Raw genomic sequence first — 22,025 nt, 5'->3', positions numbered from 1 at the left:
TAATTTAACCCTTATTATTTATATGTATATATATATATTTAATTATATTTTATTTATTTATTTATTATAATTTTTTCATTTTTCTTTGCGTTATATTATATTATTTTCCTATTATTATATATATTATATTATTATTTTTTATCTATGTTTACTTATTTACTATGTTTTTTTTACTATATTTTTCTAACGTTATATATATATATATATATTCTTACTTTATTTTATTTTATATTTTTATGATTACTATTTTTTTAGTTAATATATATATTTATTTTTCATTTATTTATTATTATTAATATTTAGTATTTTATTATATTATAAATACATTTTTATATTTTTATATATATTTTTTTATTATTTTATTTATACTATTTATTTATTTTCATTATATTTTTAGTTTCTTTGCTCTTATTATTATTTTTCTTTAAAAAAAAACAATTTACCTTTTTTATTCTTTTTGTATATATATTTTATCTTCATTTATTTTATTTTATTCAATTTCATTTTTTTTCATCCAATTATTTTTTGTTTATTATTATTGGTTTCATTTATTTCCTTAGTTTACTCTTTAGTTTTGTTACTTTCTTTCATTATTATTATTTTCTTTTAAAATCTTATTTTTTAAGGGTATTTTTGTAAACTCATTAAGGGTAAGTAATTTGGATCAAATTTTACCTTTTTAATTTAACTTGCAATTTTCTTAATCAAAGACAACTGAAAATTACGTAGTACCGAAAGAACGGTTCAAGGGTGTTAATCTTTTCTTGACCGTAACCGACTCCCGAATCCGACACATCTTTGGAAAGACGTAGATCATGTAAGAAATAGGGTATCCAATCAACCCATTTATTTTAAATAAATGATCGGTGATGACTCTAATCTATATTTTTCAAGTTAAATTCTAGTTTCGGGATTCAACTGAAAGACGGTTGCGAAATAATGCAAGGAGGAAGAGGTGAAGGGATTTCATGATGGTGGATTTAGCCTATGGTTGTTTAGCAGTGCACTTTATAGTGTTACGCAACAATTTTCTTTTTTCCCGGAAAGTGGCGTTAGTGGAAGCTCCACTAGTGATTAATAACTTGAAGGGACCGCACATCACCCAACTTCAATGATGCTTTTCTTTTCCTATTCTTTTTCTAAATACATGATTATACAGTAAAAATATAATAAAGATATAATGTACATAAAATATTAGAACTTATATAACATTAATTATTATATTAATACGCACCAAGCACTCAGACAATTAAAAAGAATGATTATTATTTTTAGATAAATTTAAATATATTATCTAAAATAATGTTTGAATATATATTATAAAATAATTAAAAAAAATTAACAAATACTATTTTATAATTATCTTTCTTAACCCATGAAATCGTGTTATTATACCCACATCACCAATATCCTACAAACATTATACGCGAAAATATATTATATCATATTGATTGTACCTAACAGTAGTGTTGAAGATAAAAAAAAATTGTAATATCAATTATTTTAAAATAATATTAATAGCTTTTAAAATTTGTATTAATTTTATTATAATGAGAGACCGGATGTAACCTTAATGGAACCATTTCATCTTAACTCTGTTATGTTTTAACTTAATTTTGTTATGTCCTATCTTGTCATAGAGTAAAGTTATTGTCAATTAGTGTTGGTACAAATGGTATAGATTCAGAAATTTAAGTTTGTAAGGTTAAATTTGAATCACACTACCATCACTTTTGATGGATAATCTATAAAGTCTTCTATAAATTTTAATTAAGTCTTAGGTATGCCTTAACTCTAGATTAGAAAGTCACCCTTTACCTATTTTTTTTTAAATACAACAAAATTCTTTAACATCAGCCAATATTCATTTTTCACCCATTACGATTATTTGTCTAAATAAAAAAAAAGAATAAATCACTAGTGACCTCTATAATCTTTTTTTTAATAAAGGAGGCAGAGCCTTTACATGGCAGTTGCGATGGCGCTTAGGTAGGGAGGGCCGTGAGTGTCACGATAGAGCAGACTGGAAATCGAGGATGGTAAATCTTGAAGTGTGTGAACAGATCCATTGGAGGAGAACTTTTGTTGTGCGGCGTTTTAAAAAAATTAAAAAATAGCGTGATTTATTAAATAAATGATCGGTTAAAATTTAGATCGATTATATTATATTATTTAATCAAAAATATTATCAAGTATAATAATATATAAGGCATCGCTTATATAATGTAATAGGTAGCGCTTATATTGACCTATTTTCTAATTAAACATATATATTTAAATCGGTAACATTGTAAATTTACTTATTACATTATAATTATCGATTTTTGATGTTTTTGTGATTGATACAATTTTAAATGTATCGACACTTTATGCGTGCACCTCGTTGTGTTTTCATTTTGGCAAAAAAATATCGACACATATTTAAAGCGTGTCAATACATAATGTAAACCTATTTACTAATTAACCAGTATATTTTTACCGGTTACATTGTAAATTTACCTATTACATAATAATTATCGATTTCGATGTTTTTTGGATCGATACTTTTCATAAATGCATAAACACTTATGCGTGCACCAGTTTGAGTTCTTCAATCAACAGTTTCAATGACACAAAATCCTAACCAAAAAAATAAAACTAAAACTGACATAACTTTATCCTATGGAAATAATAAAAGTATATCATAAGTTTGAGTTGAGAGATGTCGGTTTCTGAGTTTTTGTTCTTTGAGAAACTTATAACATGGTGGATTTCTTACTGGGTTTTGCTTAAAATATTCAATTTTTTGTATTAAAAAATAAAAATTCTGAAATAAAAATGACCACACATGCACACTTTTTTACTATCGGTTTTGTCATTTCGAGACTGATTTTGTCATATTTTTACCTGTTATATTGTTATAGATCGATACATTTTTATAAAGTATCGACACTTTATTGGCGCTATAACTTCTTCTCTTTTAAATTACAAAAGTGTTGATACTTATAATAAAGTATCGACACTTTCAACATATTCGGTAGTTCTTTACCGGTTTTGTCATTTCGAGACCGATTTTGTCATATTTTTACATGTTATATTGTTATGGATCGATACATTTTTATAAAGTATCGACACTTTATTGGCAGTATAACTTCTTTTCTTTTAAATTCCAAAAGTATCGATACTTATAATAAAGTATCGACACTTTCAACATATCCGGTAGCGCTTTACCGGTTTTGTCATTTCGAGATCGGTTTTGTCATATTTTTACTTGTTATATTGTTATGGATCGATACATTTTTATAAAGTATCGACACTTTATTAGCGCTATAACTTCTTCTCTTTTAAATTCCAAAAGTGTCGATACTTATAATAAAGTATCGACACTATCAACATATTCGGTAGTGCTTTACCTATTTTGTCATTTATAGACCGATTTTGTCATTTGTTTACCTGTTATATTGTTATGGATCGACACATTTTTATAAAGTATCGACACTTTCAATATATCCGGTAGCGCTTTACCTGTTTTGTCATTTATAGACCGGTTTTGTCATTTTTACCTGTTATATTGTTATGGATCGATACATTTTTATAAAATATGGACACTTTCAATATATCCGGTAGCGCTTTACCTGTTTTGTCATTTATAGACCGATTTTATCATTTTTTACCTGTTATATTGTTATGGATCAATATATTTTTACAAAGTATTGACACTTTCAATATATCCGGTAACATTTTACCTGTTTTGTCATTTATAAACCGGTTTTATCATTGTTTACTTGTTATATATCAATATATTTTTATAAAGTATCAACACAAACCGACAAGCTAAGTTTGTCGGTTGTCAAATTTTTTAATATTTCTTCATGATTTCTACCTATTACATTATTATTACTCGATATTTCCGGTAACGCTAAACCAAATTTATCAAATATCTTTTAATATATTCGATAATATCGTATATTAACCGTATATTAGTCCGAATTTCCATAGACAACCCAATCGGAGCGAGAAGCGAATTTAGCAAGATTGTGAGCCACAGAGTTAGCTTCACGTTTAAGATTTGCATTTGAGGGGCCCTCGCCATTAAAAATACAAGAGTTACGACGTTTCCAAAGTTGCCAAGCCAAAGAAACAAAGGCTATTTTCCAAGGGATGGTGGTTCCATGGAGAAGATGATTCAAGCTAATGTTATCAAGAAGCCAATGCTCCAACGAAAGGGTAAAGAATCTGTTCGCAGCATTGGGGGGGATGATGGACATCCAGAGCTTTCTTGCTTCAGTGCAGTCACGGAGGATATGGAGAGTAGTTTCATCACTAGTACCGTAGATATCACAAAGAGGACTGCTTGCGATATTTCTTTTGCACCGATTGACGTTAGTGAGTAATCTGTCACGATAGGCGAGCCAGGTGAAGTATCGTATTCTTTCAGGAACCCTGGGTTTCCAGAAGGAAGACCAGGTTGGGTTTTTGGGGTTCCAGTCAGAGCTGGAAATTCGGCGATAAGCAGATTTAACGAAGAAGGTTTCATTCTGCCCATCGGCCCAGCACAAGCGATCAAGACCCAAATGTGAAGCTGGGGGAGGGATAATTAGAACGTGAAGAACAGCCGAGGGTGCAAGAGATTGTTCAGAATGTTCCAATTCCAATCACCATTAGTGGAGAGAGCTTCACAAACGAGAAAGTTATCATTGACTGTAACATTGGGATCTTTGTGAGAAGTTAAAGGTCCCAAGTTAGGCACCCAGACATCATGCCAAAAACGAGCGCTAGCTCCATCTCCGATAGACCAGGACAGGAAACCATAGAACATTGGCCAAACATTAGAAAGAGCTCTCCAAAGATGGGAGCTCAGAGCTCTTCGGTCTGTCGAGGGAGGTAGGGCATTAATCAACCATTATATACTTTTGGCGAAGGAGAGAAATCCAGTAAGCATCAGTGTTGTTAACGAGACTATTGCAGACTTTCATTAGAAATGCAGTGTTGTGGTTCTCGATGGAGCGGATACCTAATCCACCATGAGCTCGAGGCTGCGAAATAGTGGACCAATTAACAAGCGGAATACCTTGAGAATGGCTGGAATAACCCCAAATGAATTTCCTGATTAAACTTTCGATAGCATTACATATACGAGAAGGCAGCCGAGATGTTTGCATGAAATACGTTGGAATGACAGACAAGACTGAGTTTGCAAGACTAACTCTTCCGGCAAAAGATAAGGATTAGTTGTCCCAACCATCAAGTCTCCGACTGATTTTGTCCGCTATGAAATTGTAAAATTCAGAGGAGGCTCGCTTATGCATTACAGTGTTGCGGAATACAGCTATCAAATAGAGCAAAATCACAACTGATAATTTGAAAAAATAAAAAATGAAAATAAAGAAGACATAAATTTTACGTGAAACCCCCTAAATAATATAGGATAAAAATCACGAGCAAATGTAGAAGAATTTCACTATGAGAAAATATGAATTAATTCTCTCTTGATATAAAAGAGAAAACAAATATCAATAAACTCTCTAGATTCTCTAGTATTGGGAGAAAGCTAGAATGCTTTGGGATGATTTTGAAGCTAAATGAGTTAGGGTATTTATAGTTGAAGCTTAATGACTAATCTTGTAAATACCCTAAAGTACAATGACTAAAATGTATAATTTTCCCATGTCACTTTTCAACCATTATTGTTGCCAACTTTCAATGCATTATTCAACTATGAACCATTATTGATGCCAACTAGCTTGACAAATTGCATGACAACTAATAATCTCCCACTTGAAGATTTGATTGGAACAATCATATCTTCACACCATTCTTTCTACCTTGTCCATCATGTTGCTTACGTCTCTGACAAGCCACAAGAGGATCGACACCAAGTAAATTTATCAGCATTGATCGCTTTCGTCATGAAATCTGCTATGTTGTATTTGGTATGGATCTTCTGTATATCTACCGTCCCTTCTTCCACATTTTTACGAATGAAATGATACTGAACTCGTATGCGCTTTGTCTTTGAATGAAATGTTTGATTCCTTGTTAAATGCAAGGCGCTTTGACTGTCACAAAACAAAGAGACATACTCTTGATTGTGCCCAAGCTCCTCCAATAGTAACTTCAACCAGATTGCTTCTTTATTGGCTTGTGTAGCTGCTACATATTCTGCCTCTATTGTGGATGTAGCCACAACTGACTGCAATTTTGAAACCCAGCTTACAGCTCCACCAGCAACTTTGAACACATATCCTGTAGTAGATTTGCTTTTATCCAAATCCCCTGTATAGTCAGAATCGACATACCCATTGATAAGTAAGTTTGATCCTTCGTAATATAATGCAACATTTGATGTCCCTTTGATGTATCTCATGATCCTCTTTATTGTATTCCAATGCTCTTTTCCTGGATTCGCCATGTACCGACTAACCACTCCCACTGCTTGTGCAATGTCTGGTCTTGTGCATATCATAACGAACATTAAACTTCCTACTGTTGATGCATATGGTACTCGAGACATCTCCATCCTCTCTTCTTCACTGCCAGGACTCATACTGGAGGATAATTTGAAGTTAATAGGAAGAGGGGTAGAAATTGGCTTACAATCTTGCATGTTGAATCTTGACAAGATCTTTTTCAAGTAATTTTTTTGTGAAAGCCAAATCTTCCTATTAGTTCTGTCTCGGTAAATTTGCATCCCTAGAATCTTGTTTGCTGATCCAAAGTCCTTCATTTCAAATTCCCTAGCCAGTTTTACCTTCAAGTCTTCAATATGATCTTTATTGGGTCCTGCAACCAACATGTCATCCACATACAACAGCAATATAACCAAATCGTTATCACCAGACCTCTTGAAATAAGCACAAGGATCTGCATTAAGTCTGTTGTATCCAAGACACATAATGAAGGAATCAAATCTCTTATACCAACACCTCGACGCCTGCTTTAAACCGTACAAAGATTTGTTCAACCTGCAAACCAAATTCTTCTTTTCATTTTCTTCAAAACCTTCAAGCTGGAGCATACAAATCTCTTCTTCAAGATTTCCATAAAGAAAAGTTGTTTTAACATCTAGCTGCTCTAGATGTAAGTTCAATGTAGCACACATTGTCAAAACTACTCGAACTGTTGTTAGTCGAACCACATGAGAAAAGATTTCATTGAAATCAATACATTCTTTTTGAGCATATCCTTTGACCACTAGTCTTGCACGATACCTCTCCACTTGATCATCACCATTTCGCTTGATTTTGAAGACCCATTTGTTACCAATTGGCTTCCTTCATTGTGGTAGTGGCACAAGATCCCATGTATTATTTTTATGAAGGGCTTCAATTTCTTCTTGCATCGCCATCATCCACAATAGAGCATCTGAGCTGTTTATTACCTCCTGGTATGTTGATGGCTCACCATCCTTTGTTAAAAGTCAGTATGCAATATTTCCTTCTATAACATAATCTGAGTGCCAATTGAGACGTCTTCTCACACGATCTGATTAACGAGTTATTGGAGCTTCAGAACTCTCTGGTTCTTGTTCATCATGTGCTGGTTCTGATTCAGAAAAATCTCCTTGTTCAACTCATTTTCCATATGTATATGTGTAGTCTCTGACTTTTCAACGCTATCATCGTCTTCTTTTCTTTGTAGTTTATTTTCTACAAATATAACATCCCTACTAATGATCACTTTGCAGGCAGTGGGATCCCACAAGCAATACCCCTTTACACCATAAGCATACTCCAAGAATTTGCATTTCCTGGATTTTGGATCCAGCTTTGAAATTTCTTGGGAGTTGTACATCACGTACACTATACTTCCAAATACATGGAGGTTTGAATAATTAGCTGGTTTACCAGTCCACGTCTCCATTGGTGTCTTCAGCTTATTGCAGTTGATGGAGCTCGATTCACCAAATAACAGGCGGTATTGACTGCTTCTACCCAGAATGATTTTTCTAGGCATGCATCCCTCAACATTGCTCTTGTTCTTTGTAACAAGGTTCTGTTCATCTGCTCTGCCACTCTATTTTGTTGAGGAGTATTCGCCACTGTGAACTGTCTTTTGATGCCTTCTTTCTTGTAAAAGTCATCAAATTCTTCACTTGTGTATTCTCCTCCATTATCTGTTCTGAAACACTTGATCTTATTTCCAGAATCAGGTTCTACCCGTGCTTTGAAGTTTTTGAAAGTTGAAAACACATCTGACTTCTTTTTAATAGGATACACCCAACATCTCCTGGAGTAGTCATCAATAAATGAGACAAAGTATTTTGCTCCACCTAGGGATGTAACTGGTGCTTGCCATACGTCAGAATAAACCAATTCTAGAACACTTTTGCCTCTAGAATTTGACGTGTTGAATTTCAACCGGTACTGTTTACTTGTTATGCAATGCTCACACAAAGTAAGTGATACCTTTGTTAAGCCTGGAAGTAGCTTTTTCTCCACAAGGACTTTCATTCCTTATTCTGACATGTGTCCAAGTTTCTGATGACATAGCATTGCAGAATCTGAACTACATGAGGCAACAGAGGCTTCTGCTTCTAGCAAAGTCTCTCCCTTCAGCATGTACAAGTTTATTGCTATCTTTTCGCCTTTCATCACCACAAGCGCTCCACGGAACACCTTCATGATTCCTTTCCATGTTTCAATCTTTCTTGCATTATTATCCAACAATCCGTAAGATAATAAATTTTTCTTTAGGCCTTTCACGTGTCGCATATCTCGAAAAACTTTAATTGTTCCATCATACATATTCAATTTGATGGTTTTCACACCAACGATCTCTAAGGCATGATCATTGCAACTATACACAGATCCTCCTGAGATAGGTTCATAATGATGCATCATTATAATCATATGATCATAGCAACATAGAGGCTTCTGTATTAAAAGGAAATGATCATAGCAAAACCGCATAAAGGCTACAAGCCAACAAGTATTTGCAATATAATCATATGATGGTACTGTGAAAATTTAATTAAGAATACATGAGTCAGAAATAAAGAGAACATTTACAAGCATTTATACTGAAAAAGACATTTACATGAGAGAAAGTGAACAAAACAAAACCAACAATTAAAGAACAATAAACATGGAAAAAGCATGAACTAACTCCGCATTGCAATGAAGACAATCATATTTAAAATGAAGAAAGCAGTAATTTTGGTTTCACCAGTACAAACCAAAATAACATCATAACATAATAACAACAAAGGAGTGAAACATTCCATTGAAGCACAAGAAGTTATATTTTGATCAAGATGGAAATGACCAAATCAGATAATACATACAAGGATGAATATGTTTAAGCATTTTTTATATCAATGAAGTTGTGAATCACCAACGAAAGTTAAATATACAGTGAACTCTGCTATGAAACTAGCACATAACAAAAATTTCTTCTTTCTCCTTTGCAACTTGCTTTTTTTTAATTAAACATATATATTAGTACATGGGAACTTTTTACTTCCGATTTAAACTTTTTACAACCAAAAATTACACCGTAAAAGTAAACAACCGAATCCAAAAACCCAATTAAACAAACTGGGGCCAAGCTTCACACATATAGCACAAACTACCCCAAAAACCACAAATCGAACTCTCACCAATGCACCTAAAAAACAGACAACAATGCATCCCGGCCAAAACAGACTCGAAACTAGGGGTGTTCGCGGTCGGTTTGGATCGGTTTTTGGCTATAAATTCATCCGATCCGAAAGTATAAATTTTTGAGGTTTGGATCGGTTTGGATGTTTCTAAAAAAAATCCGATCCGATCCAATTAAGTGCGGTTTGATTCGGTTTGGATTTGTGCGGTTTTTGGATTCTAATTTTTCAAAATTCTGTGTTATTATTCCGGTAAATGTTCTAGCTTCAAACGAAAGAAAAGATTGTTATTATTCCATTTTTTCTCTTATCACATGTATTGCAGACTAACTAAACTACTGCTAGCAAAGTGCACTCGAAAATATATCCATTTTTCTTAAAAAAAACAGTGTCTGATTGGTCTAGCAGGGAGCTTACCCACTCTTCACTTCAGTTCTGATATTGAAACATATGCAATAGACATGCCATATCAGAAACAGCCCCTACATAGACATAAAATGCTGAAGTAAAATACTTTTAACACGGAAATAAATATGAACAGATACACCTAGAGGATTCAGAAACAAGAACAATTTTAAAAATCAAATGATACAAACCTGCCATAGCACTTGGATAACACAAAAAAAAGCAATGTATTAATAATTGAAGGATATATATATTGCTGAAACAGATGTATTAGATAAAACATTAAAGGAATGTTTCATGTAATATAGCATGATCCTTTAGCATGATCCTGCCATTGGAAATAATATAGCATGTTTTATCAATGATCAACAAAAAATAGTAGAACGAGATTTCTATGCTGACAAAGAAATTGCAGGTCAGAACGAGAATAATGCTTCCCAGAATTTAAACAATGACAACAACATCACCAATGACAATGCAAGCCAGAATGATAACAATGAGGGTGTTCAGGGAAACACAAATAACCAGGAAACCACAAATCAGGATAAAACTAATACGTCTCATACCTACAATAATGAAAATGCAGGTCAGAATGAAAACAACAATGCTGCTCAAAGCAACACTCACAACAATGGGAATTCGGCTGAGAATGACAAAAATAAATACTTCAAAGACCTACAAGGACAACAATGCAAGTGACGATATTAGGACTTCGGCAGATACCAAGACTGGGGGAAATGATGGTGAGCATGTAGCTGCAGAATGAAAATGATGCTCTGTTGTTCACTATATGACTATAATTGCCATCAAAGTTTTGTTTTGTGCTTGCAGTGATAATATAACTGGAATTGTTTGTTTTGTACTTATAGTTATACTTCTAATTATTAACACTCCAAGTTCCATAAGCCACATATGTATATGTTTAAACTGTGTTCTCCATCTAGCAAAAATGAAAATCATAGGCTTTGATTCAACAAAATATCTTTCTGAAAGCCTTTTGTTTAATAAGGAAAGTTTATTTCCTGCAAATGTGTCTAGATAAAAAAGAACATAACCAGAAAGAATAATGAGAAGATTTTATCCTCTCTTAATTTACAAAATTTTTATTAATTCGTCAAATTAAATGATCTCGGTGACACCATAGCAAAGAAAATAACTGTACTTGGCTCACCTTTCGCTGAAACAACGATCAATCAAAAGAGCATTTTCTTGAGTTTTCCCGGCAAACAAACAAGAAAATTACTCAGCCCAAACTGCAATCGAAAAATAAAGCGGTTAGCAATTGACTGCATTAAGCAAAACAGGAGGAAAACAAGGTGCAATGCTGAAAAAACCATAGAATGAGAAGAGGTTAAGGCTAAAACCTCGCAAATCAGAACGCCCCCCGCTTGGCTTTCTGTTCAAAGGGTCAAAGGACAGAGGAAATCAAATAGGATGAGAACTTGAGAAGAGGCGGATCCGCGAAGAAAATTGGGAAAATGGGTTAGGGTTCAGTTTTTACACAAGAACTTGAAACGAAAACATCACAAAAATAATTTGGAAAAAATAAGGAAAATGAAATCCAAGGTAGAACGCCTTTGAAGATTTTAAAGCAAGCCTAGAAATTTTTAAATTTAAAGAGAAACAAAACAAAGAAGTGAATGAGAAATTAGAGAGGGGAAAAAGAAGTATCCGATAGAAATCCCCCTTTCGTAGCTATTGTTGGGTAAACGGAGAAACCTTTGATGATAAAATATCCAAAACTTGCAGCGTTTGTATTTAAAACGCCACTACTTCACTAACTTATTGCGACGTTTGTTTAAAAATGCCACTAATGCACTGATTTCTTGCGGCGTTTTTTTTAAAACGCCGCTAATGTTACTATTTTATGGCATTTGTATTTAAAAATGCTGCTAATTCACTGATTTATTACGGTGTTTGTTTTGAAAACGGCTCTATTGTTTCACTTTGTGTAGTGTTTGTAGCGGCGTTTGTAGAAAAACGCCGCTAAAGTACTACGTCGTCGCAATATTGTTTTGCATAAACGCCGCTAAAGAACCCTATTGTGGCATTTGTATAAAAACGCTACTAAAGTACTCTTTATTGCGACATTTTGTTGGAAAAACGCCACTATGAACAAACCCTATTACGACGTTTGTATAAAAACACTGCTAAAGTACTAATCTATCGCGACGTTTGTTAGAAAAACGCCATTATAAACGATCCCTATTGCGGCATTTGTATAAAAACGCCGCTAAAGTACTACTTTATAGCGGCGTTTGTTTAAGAAACGCCGCTAAAGTATCGTTTTGTGGCGTTTGGATTATAAACGCCGCTATATGCTTAAATTTTGTGGCGTTTACTCTCCAAACGCCGCTAAAAACACTGCTACAGAACAATTTTGCTGTAGTGATGGAACCATTTTCTTCTTGAGATCATGTGATATGTTGCTCTTGAATCAATGAGCCATATATCTGCAAATCTTTTTCTACCTTCCACGGTGGTTGACGCTTCACAACATAGAACATCTCCATCATCTGAAGTGTTTGCGGTATTGCCTTGTGGATTGGAGTTTTTATTTAGACTCCAATAATCTTTCTTCAAGTGACCCTTCTTTTCACAGTTTTAGCACTTTAAATTCTTCTTGCTTCCCGACTTTGATCTACCATGTTTGTGACTACTACTTTGGTCACGTTCTGTTGATCTCCCTCTCATCGTTGTCAACGCTTCTGCTTATTGCATATTTACTTGTCCGTCTTCCTTGTTCTTGCGCCGATTTTCTTCTTGTAGAACAGTAGCTGCAACGTCATCGAAGACTAGACTGGTGACATTACTATTTGTCAAGTTGATAATAAGTTGATCATACGAATCTGGTAGACTTTGAAGTAGAAGTTCAGCACATTCTTGTTCTCCTATTTTACAAATTAAGGATGTAAGCTGAGAAAAATAAAGTGTTCAGCGTGTTTAAGTGCTCCGTCACTGAAGTAGATTCTGGTATACAGAGAGTGTACAATTTCCTCTTAAGGAAAATTTTATTGTGCAACGATGTGGCCTCGTACAGTTTGGTGAGATGATTTCATATCTCCTTAGCTGTCTTCTTCTCCTCGATGCTTGACAATACTTCATCTGCTAATGCTATATGAAAGTTTGCCATAGCATTCCCGTCTATTTCTATACATTTGTTGTCATCTGTGAAATCTACCGGCCTTTCACTGATAGCTGCTAGACAACCGTCTTTCCTCAGGATGACCTTCATCTTCAATTTCCATAATGAGAAATTTCTCACATTAAACTTTTTAATATCAAATTTCGTTGTCATAGCTTCTAATACAGATAGCTCCCACTATTTCACTATCGTGAATAGTTCTCTAGAACCTTCAAAGAATGAGTAATACCTTTTTACTTTCTTATGTTGGAGGATCCACCTTTTGGTAGCAACCACAAAGACAATAAGTAGATATTACACACTTTAATCTGGTTCTGATATCAATTGTTACGGAATACGACTATCGGATAGAGCAAAATCTCAACTGATAATTTGAGAAAATAAAAAATAAAGATAAAGAAGACATAAATTTTACGTGGAAAACCCCTAAATAATATATGGTAAAAATCACGGGCAAATGTAGAAGAATTTCACTATGAGAAAATAGGAATTACAACTTCTCTCTTGATAAAAAGGAGAAAACAACTATCAAGAAACTCTCTAAATTCTCTAGTATTGGGAGAAAGCTAGAATGCTTTGGGATGATTTTGAAGCTAAATGAGTTAGGGTATTTATAGTTGAAGCTTAGGGAATAATCTATAAATATCCTAAAGTACAATGACTAAAATGTGCAACTTTCCTATGTCACTTTTCAACCATTATTGGTGCCAACTATGAACCATTATTGTTGTCAACTTTCAATGCATTATTCAACTATGAACCATTATTGATGCCGCAAATTGCATGACAACTAATATACAGGAACTCCCAAGTAGGTACCAAGATCCGCAACTCTAAGGAAGCCGAGGTGCCTGCTTAGTGCTTTTGGCTTGGGCGGTGGCATCATTTGAATTAGGAGAGAAGAAAACTTGGGATTTTAGCTTTATTAACATTGTGCCCGGAGTACTTCCCAAAATCGGATAAGATTGAGTCAATTAGAATAGCTTGATCAAAGGTTGCTCTAGCGTATAAAATAAGTCATCGGCAAAAAGATAGGTGCGATATGGAAGTTTCATCTATAGCAAGTCGAAAAGGCTTCCAAGCACCTCGATCCACCGCAGTTGAGATGGCATGACCAAGCCTCTCCATGGTTAGAACAAAGAGGTATGGAGAGATGTGGTCACCTTGACGAATGTCCCTAGAAGGTTTGAAAGGTCGACTAAGAATGCCATTGAATTGAACTTGCATAGTTGTCGATGAAATGCAATTGTGAATCAGCCGGATAAAAATAGGTGGGAAGTTGGCCTCTTGGAGGGAATCGGTTATGAAGTCCCATTGCAAACGATCAAAGGCCTTTTTGAGATTTTAAGAACCATCCAACCACTCTTCACTTTCTTTGATTTCAACGAATTAATAATCTCTTGGTTGATAACTATGTTTTTAGAAATATTCCTGCCGGAGAGGAAGCTTGTTTGATTGGGAGCAATAAGTCACGGCATAATGGGTTTTATTCGTCGCACAAGGATCTTGATTACCAATTTGTAAAGAACTGAGCACAGGCTTATAGGCCTGAAATCTTTGAAGCTTGAAGGGCTCGGCACCTTTGGTATAAGAATCAGAGAAGTGGCATTGAGTTGAGGATCAATAAATTGGTTCCGAAAACTGTCTTGAATCATCTTACAAATAGAAGCACCAACAATGTGCCAATGCTTTTGGAAGAAGTGGGCGTGGAGGCCATCGAGGTCAGGAGACTTGAGAGGAGCCATAGAAAAGAGAGCATCTCGGATTTCAGAGGGATCGGGAATACGTTCAAGAGGCTCCATGTCCGAATAGTCGATGCGTGGAAAGAGACCCGAAAAGGGAGCTTTACCAGGGGAGGGGCCTTCGACTTCAAAGAGATGCTGGAAGAAAGAGGAAACTTCCTCACGCAAGATTTGTTGGTCATTACACCAACTTGCGAAGAGTAGCTTTCTTATGGAAATAGGCGGTATTGCGAAGAGAGCTTTACCAGAACTGAGCTTGAGAGAGGTGACACAGTTAGCACGCTTGCGAAGAGTAGCTTTCTTATGGAAATAGGCGTATTGCTGTCACCAAGATTAATCCAGTCGGAGTGAGCTTTATGTTTTCATAAGAGTTCTTCCTGGTCTAGAGTTTGTTCAAGCTCAAGCTGGAGATAAGATTCCAAGCGGACAAGATGAGAAGAACGGTGTTGATCCAATCGACACTGGACACCTCTAAGCCGCGCCATAGGACTCCTTTTCCGTTTGGTGATAGATCCAAAAACAGAAGAATTCCAATGGTTGACAGCGCTCAAAGTAGAGATGCTAAGTCCAACCAGAGAAATAACGAAAGTGATTGCATGCATGACGAGAGGTTGGTGGGCAAATGGTGAAGAGAAGGGGCCGATGATCCGACTTCATACGGAGCAGGTGGAGGATAATAGAGTCAGGAAAGACTTCTAACCAAGAGTCATTATAAAGGCCACAGTCTAAAAGGACAGCGCAATTTCCTCTATACCAAGTGAAGTCCGGGCCTTGATAACCCATGTCATGCAAACCAGCGACGAAAATAGCATCAATAAAGTCTTGGTCCGGAGAGCTAGAGGCGGAGCAACCTTTACGGTCATCACTTTAGAGGGTGGCGTTAAAGTCGCCTAAAACAGACCAAGACTGATGCAGGGGGATCCGAGACAGATGATGCTGAGCTATCAGATTGCACGTTGATGGCGCTGAGATACCATGAGTTGGCAGATCAGCGCAAAGGCGGGAATTGATTGTGACATGTTCCTCATTGGTGTCGTTTTGAGTATGTTTCAGTCTTTTGGCCATAACTTTGGCTACAGGTGTCAGAATTGCGCATAAGACCCCAATCCGGAAAGTTCTTTTCGACGCGCACGCTCTCCACATTGAGCTATGCTCCATGTGACCTTTTTTTTCAACCTCAAATTCTGCCGTTTTCCCCTCCGGATCACTAGATTTAGTTATTTTTTTTACTATTTATGGTAATATTTCGATTGTTAATTAGGAAGTCAATTTAAATCCGTTTTAGGCCGGATTTTTGGGAGATTGCTTATTTTATTTTGAATTTCAATTTAGAGTGATTTTCGGGATTTTGCTATTTTTGGCAAAATTCGAATAAAGACGATTTTTGGCTATAACAGTCCGGCTTGTGGACTGCTTTTTGGCATTGTTTGATTTTATAATATTTTATTAAACCCTAGAGACTTTTTTCTCTGGTTTTTGGGCGAATTTTCTCTTGTGAATTGTCTGTCGGAGCTAGCCTACAGGATAATCACTATTCTGTCTGGCGTCAGTTGGTGTCAGAGCTTCAACATCTTCTTGGGAAATTTCACCAGTTTCAATGGCTGGAGGTCGTGGTCGTGGTCGTCGTGAGCAGGTTCCGAATGAGGAAGCCCAACACCGTGATCGCAGCGTTCAGGATGTGATGATTGCGGATTTGCAGAGGCAAGTCGCAGAATTAACCCAGCGCCTGGCGGCGCAGGATTTCGAGGATCGTGAGGCCTCTGATCACGATACCAATTCCACTTTCGAAAACCCATATCACAATCCCGCAGGATTCCGAGAGCACTGTGGTCGGGAGGAGCGTCATGGAGACCTCGGTTTTCGGGTCGATCTCCTTGAGTTTTCTGGTACGTTACAGGCCGAGGGATTCGTGGATTGGATTAATGAAGTGGAGCGTATTTTTGAATATAAGGAAGTCCCTGATCGTGTGAAAGTGAAACTGATCGCCATCAAACTCAAGGGCAGAGCATCTGCGTGGTGGGAACAGTTACGACGTTCACGAGAAAGACAGGGCAAAGCCAAGATCACTGATTGGGAGAAAATGAAAAAGAAGATGAAGGGCCACTTCCTTCCCTTCGGCTACACGCAAACCTTATTTCAGTGACTTCATGCGTTGAGGCAGGGCGCGCAATCAGTCGATGATTACACGGAGGAGTTTTACCAATTGGTCGCCCGAAACGATTTATCTGAGACGGAGGAGCAGATGGTGGCGCGATATTTGGGGGGTTTACGCCAGCCCTTGCAAGATGTCCTCAGCCTTCATTCACTGTGGAGTGTTTCGGAAGCATACCAGCGTGCACTTGCTGTTGAAAAACAACAAAACAGGAGACCAGTGATCAGGAGCGATCACAACAGTCGACCAGTTCGCCCTCAGGAGTCCCGTCCTGCTCAGCAGCCACCGCAGGGTAATTCTAACCCTACTATTAGATGTTTTCGTTGTGGTGAACAAGGGCATAGGGCAAAAGGGCAAAAATTTGTTGATTGAGGAAAACGTGGAAGACGAGACTGAGAAGATTGGCGAACCCGTGTATGACGATGATGAGACTGATGATGTGCTGTATGGAGATGGTCATGAGACTCTGGTCGTTCGCAAGAGTCTACTTACCCCCAAGGGCGATTCAGGGGACGATTGGTTGAGAACCAATATTTTCCACACGACTTGCACAGTTGCAGATAAAGTCTGCAAAATGATCATTGACAGCGGCAGTTGTGAGAATGTAGTGTCTGAGGAGGTTGTCCAGAAATTGCAGTTGAAGACGGACCGTCATCCTAAGCCATACAAGTTGTCATGGCTAAATAAAGACAGTGAGGTAACAGTTGATAGGCGATGCCTCGTGTCTTTTTCAATTGGTAGAAAATATTTTTGATAATGCCTGGTGTGATGTTGTGTCTATGGATGCGTGTCATATATTTTTGGGTCGACCTTGGCAGTATGATCGCAGTGTTATTCATGATGGATGGAAAAATACATATTCCCTTAGCATCAAGGGAAAAAAGATTGTGTTGGCACCCCCGGCGGGAAGGACTTACTCCTAACCCAGTAACCCATAATACTAATCTGCTTTCTATGTCCAGGTTTTTAGATGAGATTGAGCATGGCGGCGTGGTCTATGCCTTGCTACCTTGCGAGAACAATGCAGTAGACGTGGATACAGATTTACCAGTAGAGGTGCAGCGGCTGCTAGCCGAATTCTCTAACTTCATGCCAGAGGATCTTCCTCCTGGACTACCACCTATGAGGGATATTCAGCATCAAATTGACCTTGTTCCTGGGTCAAGTTTGCCAAATCGACCAGCATATCGCCTCAGTCCCAAGGAGGCTGAAGAGTTGCAGCGACAGGTGGAAGAGTTGTTGGAGATGGGCTATATCCGAGAGAGTATGAGCCCATGTGCAGTCCCTGCTCTGTTAGTGCCAAAGAAAGATGGTTCTTGGCGTATGTGTGTTAACAGCCGAGCGATCAACAGAATTACAGTGAAGTACCGGTTTCCAATTCCCCGTCTAGATGATATGTTGGATCAGCTATCTGGTTCTAAGGTCTTCTCAAAAATTGACCTTAAGAGCGGTTACCACCAAATCAGAATAAGGTCTGGAGATGAGTGGAAGACGGCGTTTAAAACGCCACAAGGGTTGTATGAGTGGATGGTCATACCTTTTGGGTTATCCAATGCGCCCAGTACGTTCATGAGATTTATGCATCAGGTCTTGCGGCCTTTTATGGAGAAATTTGTTGTAGTTTACTTCGATGATATCCTCGTTTATAGTCCGACATGGACTTCACACTTCGATCACCTCCGTTAATTGCTGGAGATTTTTTAATAGTGGGGATCACTTTACCAATAGCTTTTTCCTTACCAGAACTAGTGCCTGGAATTGAGGGAGCAATCAGCGGTGGAGAAATAATGGGTGCAGAATCATAGGAAATAATTGCTGAAGGGGCCCCATTGTGGATGGAAAAGAATCCCCGGCAACTTTTCAAAAATGGGATTCGATTGAGGCTGAATCAATTCCTTTCTTTTTGAGCCTCGAGGATCCACTGATTGAGGCTTGATTTTTTGCTTTTTCCGCTCAACGTTCATCCAAGGGCAGAAGGGGTCTTCCGGTGCCGGATTAACCGGAACTTAAGGTTGTGGGGGCTGACAATCCGCGATCGAATTTGCTTCTTCTTGACTGTGAAGTTTCGGACAAATATCTTGGAGATGACCGTAGTGACCAGAGTGGAAACAAACCGTAGGCAACGATTCATATTCGATTATCTGAATACGGGCATTGATGACAAGTTTGGAGAACAGAGGCTTGTGAAGGTTGATATTAATAGTCATCCGGGTAAATCTACCTAGAAATCTATTATCCGTTTGATAATCAATTTTGACCACCGAGCCTATTTGATTACTAATTGCTTCAATGAAACTCCGTTTGTACAAAGTGACCGGAAGACCTGGTAGACGAATCCAAGCCATGAGACAACAAGAATAAGCTTGGGAAGGTTAAAAATCGATCGACCATGACTCCACTATCAAGTAGTGACCAAAGATTTGCCAGGGTCCCTCTATAAGGACTTTGAGATAGTCACCATTTGTCATGGAAGGAGCTGAGATAACATCATCAAGGAATGAGAATAAATATCTAGGAGGAGCTGGCAATACAGAAGCAGTGAACAAGGACAACCAGGACAACAGAGAATTTCGCAGAAGTTTGAGAGAGAGAAAGACACCCCAGGCGTTAACGGATTTTGTCCGCTACTGAGGATTTAAAAACATATAAATAAAGCAGCATGTAAAACGTGAAGGCATCTGTAATCCTTGATTTTATTTTCCAACTTAAATCTACTGTCAATTTCCTTTCTTCTTTCTCTTCTTCTCTGGTTTTCTCTGATTTGATTCATAACAATTTGGTGCTTTCGTTGAGTTTCAATACCATGGTGAGTAACACTGAAGCAATCAAATCCTTGCAGGAGACAAGTGCACGTCACGATCAACTGTTGACCTCTATTCAAGCTAATGTGGAGGAGCAGAAGAACTGGAACGCCTCCACTCAAAAAACCCTTCAGGAAGTCGTGCGACAGTTGGCGATGATTTCTGCACGGTTGGGCACTACGACAACTACTTTTGCTGAAGACGACGGTTCTGTAGATATCGGGAGTAACCGAGGAAAATCGAAAATACGAGCTGAATCTGAGGACATATTTCCTTTCTCGCCAAAACCGGTCCAAGTAGAATTACCCCTATTCAATGGGAAAGACCCAGAGGAGTGGTTGGAATCTGCAAATGACTTCTTTGAATTTTATGGCACTGAAGACCATCATCGAGTAACAATGGCGTCCTTCAGAATGGAAGGAACTGCCAAGAAATGGTTTCGTTGGATGCAACGCCAAAGACAACTGGCGGGTTGGCACCATTTAGTCGGAGCGATTCGACGGCGATTCAGAGTAACGGAAATCGAATCGCCAGAAGGGCAATTGTCCAAGCTGGTTCAAATCACGACAGTGGAAGATTATCAAACACGCTTTGAAGATATGGCTCTGCGCACAACCAACCTCTCGGATGAGTTCCTTACACAATGTTTTGTGTCTGGGCTTCGTCCAGATATTAAAAATGAGGTCTTGGGACATCGTTCTAATTCAATGAGTGAGGTGCTAGCTTTGGCTCGATTTCATGAGGCCAAGTTCAATGAGACACGGAAGGTAATGAGCCGCATGCCAAGTATGAAACTACCTCCTCTTTTACCTACGCCAACAACAAGTCCATCGACGTCTAAAGCACAAATAAGCCGTCAACTACCATCAGAACACTATACAGTGTCTTCTACTCCTATGCAACCTCGTCGGATTTCTGCCGCTGAAGCTCAATCACGGCGTGAGAAAGGGTTATGTTATTATTGTGACGCTAAATTTGTCCCAGGCCACAAGTGCAAAGATCCTCAGTTATTTTTGTTGGATGATGAACTAGAGGATGAGCAACCAGTTCAGACCACTATGGTGATGACAAATGAGAGCAATGAACTAGAAAGATCCGAAGATACTACACGCGAACAATCTTTGGTCTCCTTCAATGCTCTCGCAGGCTGCTTAACTCCTAATACTCTTCGCGTTATGGGGGAGGTTCGTGGACGCCAGGTGCGAATTTTGATTGATGGTGGAAGTACTCATAACTTTGTCCAATCTCGAGTAGCAAAACATTTGGGTCTACCAGTGACGGCAGCGCCGAATTTCAGGGTATTGGTGGGAAATGGAGAAAAATTGCAGAATGAAGGTTGTGTCCGCGATCTCAAATTGCAAGTTCAAGGTACCGAACTGGCAACTGATTTCTACGTGTTACCATTGGAGGGTACTGAAATGGTCTTAGGCGTCGCTTGGATGGCCACTCTAGGACCGGTGACTATGGATTTTGCAACGCTCAGTTTTCAATTTCGTCAAGGGGATAAGGAACATCGTTGGCAAGGGGACACGGGGTTAGCTCCTCAATCCATACATTTGCATTCCTTACGACGTATGACAAACACCAAAGCGGTTGTTGCATGTTATTTGTTGCAAAGCGATGTACAACTGGCTACACAGAACACCTTCAACACAGAGGATATGGAACAACTATTGTCTGAATTTGAGAAGGTTTTTGTAGCTCCATATGGTTTGCCGCCGATGAGAGAAACCGATCATGCTATTCACCTGCAACCTATGAGTAAGCCGGTTAATGTCAGGCCATACAGGTATCCTTATTTTCAGAAAGAGGAAGTAGAACGTCAGGTTCGGGACATGTTGGAAAATCAGTTGATTCGCAAGAGTAATAGCCCTTTTTCTTCCCCAGTGCTGCTCGTAAAGAAGAAGGATGGAACATGGCGGTTTTGCGTGGACTATCGTGCTTTAAATGCAATTACAGTTAAAGATAAATTTCCGATCCCTACTGCCGATGAATTGTTTGATGAACTGGGTAATGCTCACTTCTTCTCTAAGTTAGATTTGCTTGCTGGATATCATCAAATCCGAGTCAAAGCTGAAGATGTTTCGAAAACGACATTCCGAACACATGACGGACATTACGAATTTCTCGTAATGCCATTCGGATTAACAAACGCGCCATCCACTTTCCAGGCAACAATGAACGATCTTTTTCGCCCATT

The 22,025-nt window shown here is 37.7% G+C and overlaps 1 protein-coding gene across 1 annotated transcript; it reads left to right on the top strand.

Moving 5' to 3' along the window:
- Positions 1–4,828: 4,828 nt before the first annotated feature.
- LOC120179804 (putative uncharacterized protein DDB_G0287457) lies at positions 4,829–10,684 on the top strand. Its single transcript, XM_039185289.1, has 2 exons — positions 4,829–4,849; positions 10,307–10,684. Exons 1-2 carry the CDS (start codon positions 4,829–4,831, stop codon positions 10,682–10,684), a joined length of 399 nt encoding a protein of 132 aa, XP_039041220.1.
- Positions 10,685–22,025: the final 11,341 nt, after the last annotated feature.

Source organism: Hibiscus syriacus, unplaced genomic scaffold (genome assembly GCF_006381635.1).
Source record: "Hibiscus syriacus cultivar Baekdansim isolate YM2019G1 unplaced genomic scaffold, ASM638163v2 tig00112455_pilon, whole genome shotgun sequence".
NCBI classification, from domain to species: Eukaryota; Viridiplantae; Streptophyta; class Magnoliopsida; order Malvales; family Malvaceae; genus Hibiscus; species Hibiscus syriacus.
The sequence above is the reverse complement of the archived record's forward strand: the minus strand, read 5'-3'. Positions and strand labels throughout refer to the sequence as shown.